The 12,336-nt window shown below is 44.8% G+C and overlaps 2 protein-coding genes across 3 annotated transcripts; both read right to left on the minus strand.

Annotated features, from left to right (window-relative positions):
- Window positions 1–856: 856 nt before the first annotated feature.
- LOC102379010 (molybdopterin synthase catalytic subunit) lies at window positions 857–9,129 on the minus strand. Of its 2 annotated transcripts, XM_025196134.1 has the most exons (6): window positions 8,991–9,031; window positions 8,806–8,903; window positions 7,593–7,720; window positions 6,063–6,216; window positions 5,563–5,686; window positions 857–1,511 (listed from the first exon to the last, which is right to left on the minus strand). In XM_025196134.1, exons 3-6 carry the CDS (start codon window positions 7,711–7,713, stop codon window positions 1,443–1,445), a joined length of 468 nt encoding a protein of 155 aa, XP_025051919.1. In that variant the 5' UTR covers window positions 7,714–7,720; window positions 8,806–8,903; window positions 8,991–9,031; the 3' UTR covers window positions 857–1,442. The 2 variants fall into 2 exon arrangements, with proteins under 2 accessions (XP_025051919.1, XP_006017342.1); XM_006017280.3 differs by lacking the exon at window positions 8,806–8,903 and having other exon boundaries at window positions 8,991–9,129.
- On the minus strand, window positions 7,679–12,315 carry MOCS2 (molybdenum cofactor synthesis 2; the record flags this gene model as incomplete). Its single annotated transcript, XM_014527912.2, has 5 exons — window positions 7,679–7,720; window positions 8,806–8,903; window positions 8,991–9,136; window positions 11,839–11,960; window positions 12,301–12,315. Coding segments are annotated over 3 exons (264 nt in total), but the record flags the coding sequence as incomplete, so codon positions are not given.
- Between the last annotated feature and the right edge of the window lie 21 nt (window positions 12,316–12,336).

The raw sequence follows: 12,336 nt of genomic DNA on the forward strand, positions 1-12,336 counted from the left end.
GAAAATTAGTATTTGATTTTTAAATGGACACTTGTTTTAAACAATTAAATTCATTTGGAGTGTCCTGATTCATAGTTAAAGTTTAAAACTGCAAGAGCACCTAAAGTCAAAGCCTTGAACTTGTTTTGGTTGTTTAATTTTTTTTTTTTTTTCTAACAATGACTGTCTTTTAAGAGGTAGCACAGAACTATACATCTATTAAAATTCCTTCAAAATTAATCACGTTATACCTCAGTAAGATTTTAGTTACTGCTAACAGCTTTTTCCAGTTAGATTATATTATCTTACTTTGAATGACCTATCCAGAGTGATTTTGTCACGCTATTTTGCACTGGTGAGGCCTCATTTGAAGTACTGTGTCCAGTTCTGGGCCCCACACTTTAAGGAGGATGTGGACAGATTGGAAAGAGTCCAGTGGGAAGCCACAAAATTATTAGATGTCTGGAAAGAATGATTTATGAGGAAAGGGTGAAAGGATTATATAGTCTGGGAGAGAGAAGACTGAGGGGCAACTTGAGAGTTTTTAAATCCGTGAAGGGCAATTACAGAAAAGATGGAGATAAACTATTGTCTGTAGTTATATGGGACAAGACTAGGAGCAATGGGCTCAAACTGCAGCAGAGGAAATTTAAGCTGGAGATTAGGAGGCACTTTCTGACTAGGAAGGTGTTCAAGCATTGGAATAGGCTACCTAAAAAGTTGTAGAATCTCCATCCCTGGAAATTTTCAAGAACAGGTTGTAGAGACATTGGTCTGGGGTGATTTAGTCGAAGATGATCCTGCCTTAAGCCAGGGGCTGGACTAGATGACCTTGTGAGGTTCCTTCCAGCCCTACTGTCCTATGATCAATGTGATGGGCTTGTAATATCAACTGCATAACAAAAACATTTCTGTGAAAAAGGCAACTGGGAAATAACCATTACCAAAATATTAATAAACTCTTGAGTATAGCATATATTTTCCCTCTGCACATACCAAAGTGCTTTGTCAACTTTAGGCATCTTTCAAATTACAAGGTAAAAAGTATGCCAAAGCTCATAAACTAACTTTGCATCCATTCTAAAAAAACCTGAGGTCTGAAAACACATCTGATTGTCCACCCGGGATGTCCAATACTGGCAGTGTCTGCAAACTGCCAACAAAAAGACAATGAGGCGGTATATGGCAAACAACTTTAGACACCTTTCATCCAAGAATTTTATGAAAGATATTTTAAATATTGGCCTGCTATGAACAAGAGCAAAGTAGGTGATTTTACAGAAGATTTGAAGTTATTTTTAAGAATAATCCATTCACCATATATCATTTCATAATTGGCATAATTAAACCAATATAAATTATTCAAGTGTTTGTTAGCATGGAAGTAAAATCCTAGTTATATTTTCTGGAAACACAACTCAAAACTAATCTTCATAGAGTGACTATCTGAAAAGAAGGTGGAGTTATTTTTCCATGTTTGTCCAAAAGCATTCCTTGTTTTCTTTCCAAGAATATTCTTCTTCATACAGTTCCTGCAAATGGAAACAAAGAACAAGATGTGCTTCACAGGTCTCCTACACCTATTCATCAGGCAGGCTATGATTACTTATACAGAGCAGAAGATGGCCTGGAGTTTCTGTAATGACTTCCACATCTTAAGCCTATAAAGAACCCAAAACCCAAGGCAGTATGCCATTTAGATTAATGTAGCTCTTAGTGTGCACTACCTGTACAGAGCTTCGTGAAAAAAAGAGTCTAAATCAGCAGCCGGCAACCTCTGGGTGTTGCAGGGTGAAACAACCTGGTTCTGGTCTGACACAGGCTCCAGAGCTTCAGCAGCATTTCAGCAGCGGGAGGCTTTGCCTCTGCCCTTGCTGGTCACAGACAGCTGGGAGCTACAACAGAGGTGGGTAGCTTGGGAGCTACACCTGAATGGCAGCTGGAGGGCAAAGAGAAATGGTGGCCGCACAGGAACAGCTCCCAGCCACCTAAGGCCTGATGCAGTTCCTCCCTGCCAAGCCCCAGAGCAGGCATGGATAAACCTCTCACCACCAGAATGCTACAGTGGTGCTCCCACAGTGGTCCCCCCCACTGCCAAAGCTCCCTGGGTCCACTTTGAATTTACAAGTGGTTTGTAAATTCAAACAAGCACTGAACCTCGCTAACCTCATCACCAGAGGCAAACTTCCTACATCCCAAAACACAAAACCTGCCAACATATCTCCAGTACCTGCACAAACTGCACACCAGAATCTGTCAAAGACAAGAATACCTAACTACATGTGGGAGCACATTTCTCACCAAAAAAGTCTCCAGTCTCTCAGGCCTGATCCTCAAAGGGAATTTACAAACCACTTTTCACAGAAGGGCCTATGAACTTCACTTCATCAACCTCCTAGATACAGAAACTCATAGACTCAATACAGACATTAGATTTATGACACACTACAACCCACCCGGCATCTGTCCCCTCAGGTAGCAGCAGGTACCTCTCACTTTTACCTGCTACATCCCCCTTCCCCAGCCTGTTTCTCCCACCCCGATGCCTCCATTTCCATTTTCACTGACTGGCTTTCTTGCCTGCCAGCCTCTGGCTGCTTTACTGTTCCTTCCATCCAGGAACAGCGCACACACACACGCACCAAGTGCAGGTGCTTCTTCAGCCTGACAAAGGGTTTTTCACCCCAAAAGCTGGCATCCCTGGCAGCTAAGTTGAGCTCACCTGGAGCCTCACAACTCAAGAGCGAGAGAGAGCAAGTGTGAGTGTGTGCGGTGGCTAGAGGTTATGGTGCCTCCTACCCACCTTTTACCAGGGAGATCCTCAGTCCTGGCATTTCCTGGGGGTGCTCCCACCAGGCCTCCTAACCCTGGCAGAGTGCAGTTTTAGCGATCATGCATCCTGTCCTCCTGTAAAACTGTTCTCCTTGCCCACAGCCCCAGCCCATACCTCCATGTTCATCCTGGCACGGGAGCTCAGCAGGGACATGTTCTTCCCCTGCTGGCTGGTGATGCAGTGTGCCACCTCCAGCTCAGAGAGGGGGTCAGTAACTGGTTAAAAAAAAAAAAATGGAAATAGGTGCGTAGGGAGTGAGGAGCGTGGCATTCACTCCATCTGCAGGTGGAGCTTGGGGAACCCCAGCAGCAGAAGGTTCACCTTGAGGAACACCAGCTGCTCCACCAAACCAGGATCCAAGGAGGTACAGTGGGGTGTCACAACATCCCCAGCAATGCTGAACGCCCTCTCGCTCAGAGCACTGGTCGGTGGACAGAAGAGGTGTTGCCAGCCAACCATGACCAGATCCTGCCACATCTGGCTGCGGGTTGCCCAATAGGCCAAGGGGTCACAGTCCAGCGGCTCCACATCCTCAGTGAGATAGGTAGCCACTGAAGCCTTGGTGCTGCCTGCCCAAGGTTGGGGTCTGGTGCGTCCGGACCCCAACATTGAAGCCATGCCCTTGGCCCACATTGGCAGCAGCTGGCATGGAGGAGACTGGCTAGTGCTGGTACTGGATCCCCCTCTTCCTCATCCCCTCACCTCTTCCCTTCTGCCCCCCTGACTGTTCACCAGCACCTCTGTCCAGTGTTCAACGGTTTTGGTGCTGCCAGTGCACATGCTCCCCTTCACCCTTGAGTCACATGCCCACCAGCATGTGGACTGTACTGGACCACAAGGGATCCAGCTGTCTCCTGATGCCCTCCTTCAGCTGCCTAGCCAGTGCCTGCACGTCTGGTGAGTGGCTTGTCCCAACCAGGAACACTGATCCCCTGGAACTTCTCCATTTGCTTCTCAAGTTCCCTTACTATGGGGATCACCTGGCTAAGGAGGGCATCACCAGCACCAAGGGTCTCGGTGGCCTCGAAGAACGGCTTGAGGACCACCATGATCTGGGAGATGATATCCCACTCTGCTTTGTTAAGGGGGCTGCTGATTCCAATCTCCCCGATCAAGGCCAACTCATGGATGGCCTTCTGTTGCTCCACCAGTCTTTCCAGCATCAGGTATATGGAGTTCCACCAAGTCTCCACATCCTGCATGATTTTGTGCTGCGAGATGCTCAGCTCTGCCTGTTTCTCTCACAGCATCTTGCCCTGTTTGGTGCTGCAATGGAAGTAGCCTGCCACCTTCCTGCATTTTGAAATCAGATGGGTGGTAGTGATCGTGCCATCACCAGCAGCCCTGTCCCCCTCTAAAGCGCCCCTGAGTATGAGGTGCAGCTTGTGTGCCACACAGTGGATGGCAACAAAGTTGGCATCACAGACAGCCTTGACCATATCGGCCCCGTTGTCAGTCCCCCCCCGCCAACCATCACCTCCACTTCAAGGAGAGCCCACCAGTGGCCTGACTGATTGCACCAGTGCCCTGTGAGGGAAAGAAAGAAGTGATCTCCACCCCGGCTGCCCCAGATGTCCGAGGTGCAGTGTGAGGCTACCTACAGCCCTGCCTTGTGCAGCTCCTCCTTCAAGTACTGCTGGCATGCCTCGTACAGGGAGGACACCACCATCCTGCTAATAGTGCATGCAGGCACTTGGTAGGATAGGGCCATGGGCGCCATGAGCCACCTGAACCCTAGCCACTCAACTAAGGAGAAGGGCTGGCCATCCAGAGCAAGCATCTCCCCAGTGCTCTGGGTGACCTTGCTCACCTTCGGAACGTGCTCCCCTTTGTCTAACTAAACATAGACATTGGATTTTTGATACAAAGCTATAGACCTCTCCCTCCCCTGCCAGGAGACCTGGCACCTGCCTTTCCAGAACACTTCTTATTAATCTTTCCTATGCTGGAAAGTGTGTCTGTGTGTGTGTGCAGCTGTAATATCTCTTCTTCTGTGTGTGACTTCTTCTTCTACATTGTATTTAGTCTGTTTGTGTATGTAAGTAAAATAATATCTATTCTTCGTGTGTGTGTGTGTGTGTGTGTGTGTGTGTGTGTGTGTGTGTGTGTGCGCGCGCTTTCCTGCACAGTGATGGATCACACTGCCAGGGAAAACACAGCTTTGGTTTAAGAAGTGGGTAGTGGGAAACAAGAACAAATAAGAGGTTTTGGGGGGGAAGAATAAGTTGAAAGAAATGGATTGGATAGGGATAGGTAGAGGTATTCTATTTAGTAAGCTGTATCCAATCCTTTCCAAGAACAGAAACTAGCAGAAGGCTGACTAGGAAGCCAATCCAGTCCAGTACCTTTCAGACACTGTTGTTCAAGCAGAAACGGCTCACAAAAGGGACAAAAAGGCTGCAGACAGAGGCTCTTTTGCTGTTTCTATGTTCCTCCCCCAAAGTACTGTGATTGGAAGGGGACTCAGGGAAAGATCACAGTCACTGGCCAGCTACAGTTGTCAGTCTTTCCCCACCGGCTCCCCATCCCTCTTCTCAGTTTCTGTCCCCCGAAAGACTGCTTTCTGAATTGCCGAATCTTTTCCAAATCGATTCGGAGAGGGTTTTTTTTCTCCCCATTCGATTTGGTTTCAGCCTCCAAATCGTGCCAAATCTTCTCCAAATCAAATTAGCAACCGAAGCTTCACACACCCCTAATAGGTGGTGCTTTGTTTGCAAATAGAACAAACCATCCCAAGTATCAAAGTTTACCTTTTTCCATATTGGAACTGTTGCTTTTAAAGTGTCAATGCAGTAGCTCACAGCATTGAGAGATTCTATTCTGTGAGGAGAAGAGACTGCTATAATCACACTCATTTCTGTCACTGGAACCAAGCTAGGGGAAAGCAGAAAAATCAGATTAGCATTAATTAACATTGACAGTATATAAATAGCTAGGGCAGTGATTCTCAATAGGGTGCCTTGAGATGTGTTCAAGGGTGATGCCTGGTGCCACAATATTAGCAGTTAGTTGTGTAAAAATGATTCACAAGGTAAACTCAGAGATTTCAAATAGAAATTCACTGATAAAAACAAGATGGACTGTTGTGGTCTGAGTTCTTTGTAACAGAAGAATTGCTCTATTATTTTTTTGTAGTCAAAAACTGACTAAAAGCAGCTGGCAATTTCCAAAGAGCACCTTGAGTCTATTAAGGGGTGGCTCAACTGTAAAAAGTTTGAAAACCCCTGACCTAGAGGTTGTTGAAACATACCCAAGTCTATGATGCACGGCTACATGTTTGATTGCTGGCCATTTTTTTCTAACATCTCTGCAGATTTTCTTTATTTCTGCTTCTGCCATTGGTGTATATGCTTCATACTCCAAATGAATCACCTTTTTCCCATCAAAATTATCTCTTGTAGTGCCTAAAAACAAATGATTGATAAATTAAGTACAGATGTTTTATTTCTTTGTGTTGCAGTAGCACCTAGGAACTGTTGTTAGGGGCCAGGACATGTTCGTACCAGTGCTATAAAACCATGAAGAAAATGATGATCTATGCTTCATAGTATTTAAAATTTAAGCAGAGAATATGTTCAGTAGACGTAGGTTTTTGCTCTGAACTGGTCAGTGACTGTTCAGTGCTATGACATAAGAATATCTAACAAGACTTATCAATTTTAATGTCAATGAGATTTAATCCAGCCTGATGATTGTGTGTTCATAGAGTTCCTAATGGCCAAGGTGGAAACATATTTAGTGACAATACATTTGATGCTATATTTTTAGAAAAATCTGCGAGACACGGCTGCATCTGTCCATGCAATGTGGTATTTAAGTGCACAACAGCACTTAATTCTAAGCACAAATGTTTAGAATCATAGAAAAGTAGGGTGAGAAGGGAGGCCATCTAGTCCAACCTTCTCAAGACAGGATCATCTCTAAATAAACCATTCAAGTGTTTTTCCAGCATGCACTCAAAAAATTCCGAGGACAGAGGTTCCAGAATCTCTCTGGGTAGCTGTTCCAATGTTCTCTCACAGTGAGAAAGTTCTTCCCAACATCTGACCTATATTTCCCTTCCTGAAATTTAAGACATTGCTCCTTGTCTTATCCCCTGCTACCACAAAGACCTATTTCCATCCCTTTTATAACCGCCCTTTTGGTACTCGGAAACTTATCAAATCCCGTCTCATTCTGGGTTCTGAAGCGTCAGTTAACTAAAAGGGTGGTAATTAGGTCTCCTCTCTTTTGTTGTTACCATTTTATAAAGAGGTAAATTCCAAATTATAAAGAGGGCCCAAATTCTAGCCAGCCACAACAATGGCCACAGAAGCAAGGAGGCTTTTTAGCATCTCCTTCCCCACTCTGGAGCTTTGTAAGAGCCTTACCAGGGTCCTGCTTTAAACAACAAATACAGAATTTTGTCATATACAGGTACTCCTCACTTAACGACCTACCTGTTTAACAACCGCGCAGACTTACGACCAGCGAGAACTGGTCGTAAGTACGAGAACTGGTCGTAAGTACGAGAACTTTGGTCGTGGAAACGGCAGCGCGGCGTCTCAAGCCAAGGCACGCAGTATCAAGGGGCGGCTCCTCGCTTATCGATCAATTCACTTAATGACCTAGTCGCAGGAACGGAACTCGGTCGTTAAGTGAGGAGTGCCTGTATCATGATTTGTTCCTGAGACTTATTTTTTTAAAGGGATGTTTAAGGCTGGGGTTACGTGGAAACCTGTGCTCTACTGATTATACTATTTAGATGCCCAAGGACTCATTCTAGGAGCCCTGAACTCACCTATAAACAGAGAGATAGCCCCACAGCATGGTGAAGTTACCAACACTGACGCTTCATCTACAGAGAGCTTCTCCTGGGTCAATTTGATGAAATCTTTTGGCTCTTCCTCAATTTCATTCATGGTTTCTCTATAAAGTAAATAAGGTATAAAATTCAAACTAACTTTAAAGTAATTTGCAAGCTGCAATTTCTCTAACGCTAATGAGCCAGTTTATCCAGAAAAATGTAAGATTCTCATAATGTGTACCAACCCAGAACCCACCATTTCACTCTTGACAGAACTGAGTAGCAGTATCTAGTTTATGCCTGTGCCTGATCATGATTTAGAAACTAAGGTTTTCCATCCAAATCCCCTGATGATCTTGATTCAGCAGGCACTCTCAGAGCATGCCTAACACATATACTTTCTTTTAAAATAGAGATAGTGGTGATATCCTATCTCTATTTAAAAGCTTAGTGGTTAAATCACTTTCCCAGGACGGGGGAGACCCATATTTAATTCCTTCCTCAGTGTGAGAGGGCTTGTATCCATGTCACTGCCTCCCAAAAGAAAAGGAAGACATCTCCATGCCAGTTACCATCTTCAGCCCCACTGCTGAGAGAATACACATTGTAATGCCTGTTGGTAATGTGGAGGTCCTCTTTTTTAATGGACAAGGCATTGAAATGAAGTGACACCTATCCACCATGTAATGTCCCCTCATTCCCAAACATTCCTGTGTAAACAAGAAGCATCATGCTGCATTTGTTCCTCAAACATGCTGCACAGCATCTAATGAAAGAGGCTGTGAAACCTCAGGCCTCTGTTAACCAATTAGGTCTCTAAGGTTCCACCCTCCCCTGCCTTTTGCCTTCTTCCTGACTTCAGACTAAAACTGGTAACTACCACTTGTTCTCCAGAAATTAGTAAGGTCACTTAATAGATAAAAGCAAGTATATTTAGGAAGAGTATATTTAAACCGTAGTGGGCCAGATTCTAGTTCTACTACATCAGTATAAACACATGAATTTCCCATTTACACTGGTAAATCTGTTAGGAGAATTGAAGCCACCTAATAGGACAGATATTCTTGTCATAAAAGAAAAAAGGAAATTTGTCTAAAAATAAAAATAATATAGTATTACATTTCTTTAAAATTTCTCTGTAACAAACTAGAACAAAAAAAAAAAAAGTCCTGGTTGTTGTATATGTGTTAATCATTTATTTCTGTACCCATTCACAGCTCACTGCCAGCATAACAGCTCTCTATAGCAGGGAATATTGGTACATCCTGTCCAGGAGAGCTAGCAGAAAGAGGAAGTTATCTGGACCTAAACAAAAAGGAAGATGAGAAAATTCAAGAGTTGTTTCAATGCAGTTGCCTCCTACAGGCTGCTGTTGGAAAGGACTTTACATACCTAACGTGTTCGGCTGGACTTAGCCACCACTGATGGGTGGGATAATAGCAACCTCGTCACCTGAATGCAGGACCAGCAGCTGATCCCCAAGCAGCACGTATTCCTGCCGAACAGCAAAGACCACCTGATCCCGTAGGACAGCAAGCCTGAGGGAAAATAACAGAAGCATAAAAAGGTTTCTGAGTAACGTGCCTACGTGTAACTGCAGGACGTCACGTAAACAACAAACTGGTGCACAGCCCAAAGAAGCTGAGGTCAACAGATCTGAGACTTGAGCAATCCTATTTTATACTATTCACTTAAAAAAGAAAGAAAGAAAAAAAAATCATGACAGCCAATTACTTACCCTGGAATGTGGCGATTATTTTGTCACTGGCAGTGACAGTGGGGCACCAAACCCACCACCCAATAAAGATAAGGTAAAAATTGAGATGGTTTATTTTCAAGCAAAATAAAATACAAAAGGATGTACACCAAATGTTTGAAAATAGCACACACACACACACACACACACACACACACACCTGAAAAAGAAGCGTCTTGCTGAACATGAATGAACCTCCACTGTCGTCTTTGTTCTCTGTTGCACCAGGAATCCATAGAAATTATTTTATCATTACATTGACTTCTGCCAGAAAGACAAAATAACGAACCAATTTTCCAGCCAACCCTGTGCAGGCGGTGTAGATTTTAAAATATTGTTTTTCCAAATTTCCTGCTGCATGACAGATTCATAAATATAATTTAATTTGCTTTCCAGCGAGAGAATAAATTTGCAAACTATTGTCCACTGATGATCAAACACAATTGCTTTTGGTAACCAATCCCATTACTGGCAACATATGGAAGAAGTACACTACAGCTGAAGAAAGCCCAATTTGCTTTGATTTTGTATGAAGGAAAGTCCTTTTCTAATACTTGGTTACAGCCTTTTTGTGAAAACTCAGGAGCTGCTGTTAGTGCCAGCCAGTTTAATGTAAAGTCAGATTGCTATCGAAAGGTTTTAGATGCTTAAACTCTTATTCAAAATAATTAGCCTGAAAACCCCTGTGATGTCCATAGGCACCACCTCACAAGAGTGCCTTCAGCATGAGGAGGAAGGCAGCCCTCCCTCCCCTGGTGAAGCTATATCACTGTACAGAAAATAGGGTTGGAGTGTTGTTGTAGTCAAGAGGGTCCAAGAAACATGCAAGAAACAAAGAGCTTTTTTGTGCTATCTTTCAGTAGGCCAACTGTACATTTGAGAGAGAAGTTAGACAAAGTGCCCTTCTTCAGGTGTGGGAAAGAAGCAGGTAGGGTCTAAGTTAAACTGAACTGCAGATTAAAACAGTGGCTTGGATTTAACTCCATATGTAAAAGGAAACAGGAACTAATAGTGGAGAAAAGCTGTACACTAAGAGCAATAAGAAGTTATCAATTATAGCTTCAAAGCAAGAGAAATGCATTCAAATAGATAAACTTTTATGTAAAAGAACAAAAACAGGCTGTCATTACCTGTGGATGACAGGTTGGTTAGTAGAGGTCAGAAGAGGCACCCAGACCTGAGAATGGACAAGCTAAGGGCACTTTTTGCTCTCTCTCTCTCTCTGCCAGCTATATAGTTGGTCCAATAAAAGACATCACCAAAAAGATCCTTGCTTCTCATATATTTCCTGGACCATGGCAACTACAATACTGCATCCGTAAAAGTTGGATAATAAAAAAACCATGAAACCATTGTCTACGCTTAGTCCATGGTGTGAAGTGTGCAGTGTAAAGTTATGATTCTTTGTTCCCACACCTACCTGCTAAAGGCATTTTGTAGATTTCCCTTCAGTAATGTGAAGTGTTCTCCTACAAGTGACTGGGTGACTCTGCCCCTTCTCATTTTTTTCTGTGAGAATTCATTTTGGAGCAGAGGTGGAGTTTCACCCACATATTCTCCATGGGGGCAGTATACTTTGGACGAGGTATACCACATTCTGGGACAAATCCCAATGGCCTCATTGTGGGGAGTTTTGATTATGCTGGCAGTGTGTTGATGGGCTTTGCATTTACTCATAAAAGAGAGTTGTGCACTGATTGTTGATCAGCCTAGTTTTTGCTCCTGATGACAAGTTGGGCAAAGTTTGGTTAACTATTCAACTGCATTCTGATATCTGAAATTACTTCTGACGACTTCTCTTTGCTCTTAGTTTACAACCCACCTCAATTCTTTGAAGTGTCTGTCTGCTTTTACATACAGAGTTAAGTGCAAACCACTCTTATCCAGTATTTAACTTAGACTGTACCTGCTTCTTTCCTAGACCTGATGCAAGATACTTTGTACCCAAAAGTTTATGTAATATCTCTTTCAACTGTACAGTTGCTCTAGTAGAACAGCATCAAAACTGCCTGCCCCCCCCACCCTTTGCCTCTTGTTCCTGCACAGAAGGCATTCGAGAGCCACTGGGCCTGAGAGAGAAAGCATGGCTGTTGCCTGGTGTTAGGGCACCCCTTGGGGCAGGGGACTTCTAGATCCTGGGCCCTGCTCCTAGGATTGTTTTTGCATTTTAGAGTAAGCCACTGAATAAAATACAGAAGTCAACCTGAGAGCAGGACTCTTCAGCTCTTCCTTGTGCCCCTTTTCAGACTAACCAATCCAGATGTCTTTTCTATGCAACACTGCGCCTCCCATGGGATCTCGGCTCATGGCTCCTCTGCCCCGAGCTCAGCAGACACACTTACAGGTGTGATCTTTCGCAGCAAAAAAACCCCCCAAAACCCATTCCACAACTTTTAGGCTTCCAAGCTGCACACCCACGTGGTCCATCCACTACACCCTCCCCGTCAGCCAGCTCGCCGTGCACCAGCCCCATGTCTGAACTACCTCGAATGTCTCTTCACAACTTCATCCCACAGCTGGAGAGACGTGATTCGCTGTGGCACGGAAACGGTCTCCGAGCGAGCCCCCGCTAGCTCTGCACTCCTGGCAAAGTACAACACGACCACCTGTTTAAAGGGAAGGAAGAACTCAACAGCCCTTCGGACAGCAAAGTCTCCCGCTTCCCCCACCGCCGCCTGCCTGCTTGGAGGCCAGTGGTGGGCACCAGTAAAAGCACCGAGACTGCAGGGGCCCATACTTTTGGGGAGGCTAGACACCAAAGGGCCTGGCTTGGCTACAAGTCCCTGCCAGGCCTCTTCCTGTCCCAGGAATTGAAGCCCGGGCCACAGACTCCTGCCGCCACCTCAGATCAGGGGCCTGTCCGGGCGAGTGGAGGGCGAGGGGAAAGCCCGTGCAGGGCAGGGCAGGGGCAGGGGCAGGGGGCGGAGCTGCGGGGGCTGCGCTTACGGAAAGGACCAGGCCCCAACCCACCCGCAGCCCAGG

The sequence above is a fragment of the Alligator sinensis genome, unplaced genomic scaffold, assembly GCF_000455745.1.
Source record: "Alligator sinensis unplaced genomic scaffold, ASM45574v1 scaffold573_1, whole genome shotgun sequence".
Taxonomy (NCBI): domain Eukaryota; kingdom Metazoa; phylum Chordata; order Crocodylia; family Alligatoridae; genus Alligator; species Alligator sinensis.

What these genes read in the sequence shown, in the direction of transcription:
- LOC102379010 (XM_006017280.3), bottom strand. Translation starts at nt 7,713, where the DNA reads ATGAATGAAATTGAGGAAGAGCCAAAAGATTTCATCAAATTGACCCAG. An exon ending in GGCTATCTCTCTGTTTATAG is followed by an intron (nt 6,217 to 7,592) that starts GTGAGTTCAGGG and finishes ATTTGTTTTTAG; the next exon opens with GCACTACAAGAGATAATTTT. An exon ending in CAGTTCCAATATGGAAAAAG is followed by an intron (nt 1,512 to 5,562) that starts GTAAACTTTGAT and finishes TTCCATTTGCAG; the next exon opens with GAACTGTATGAAGAAGAATA.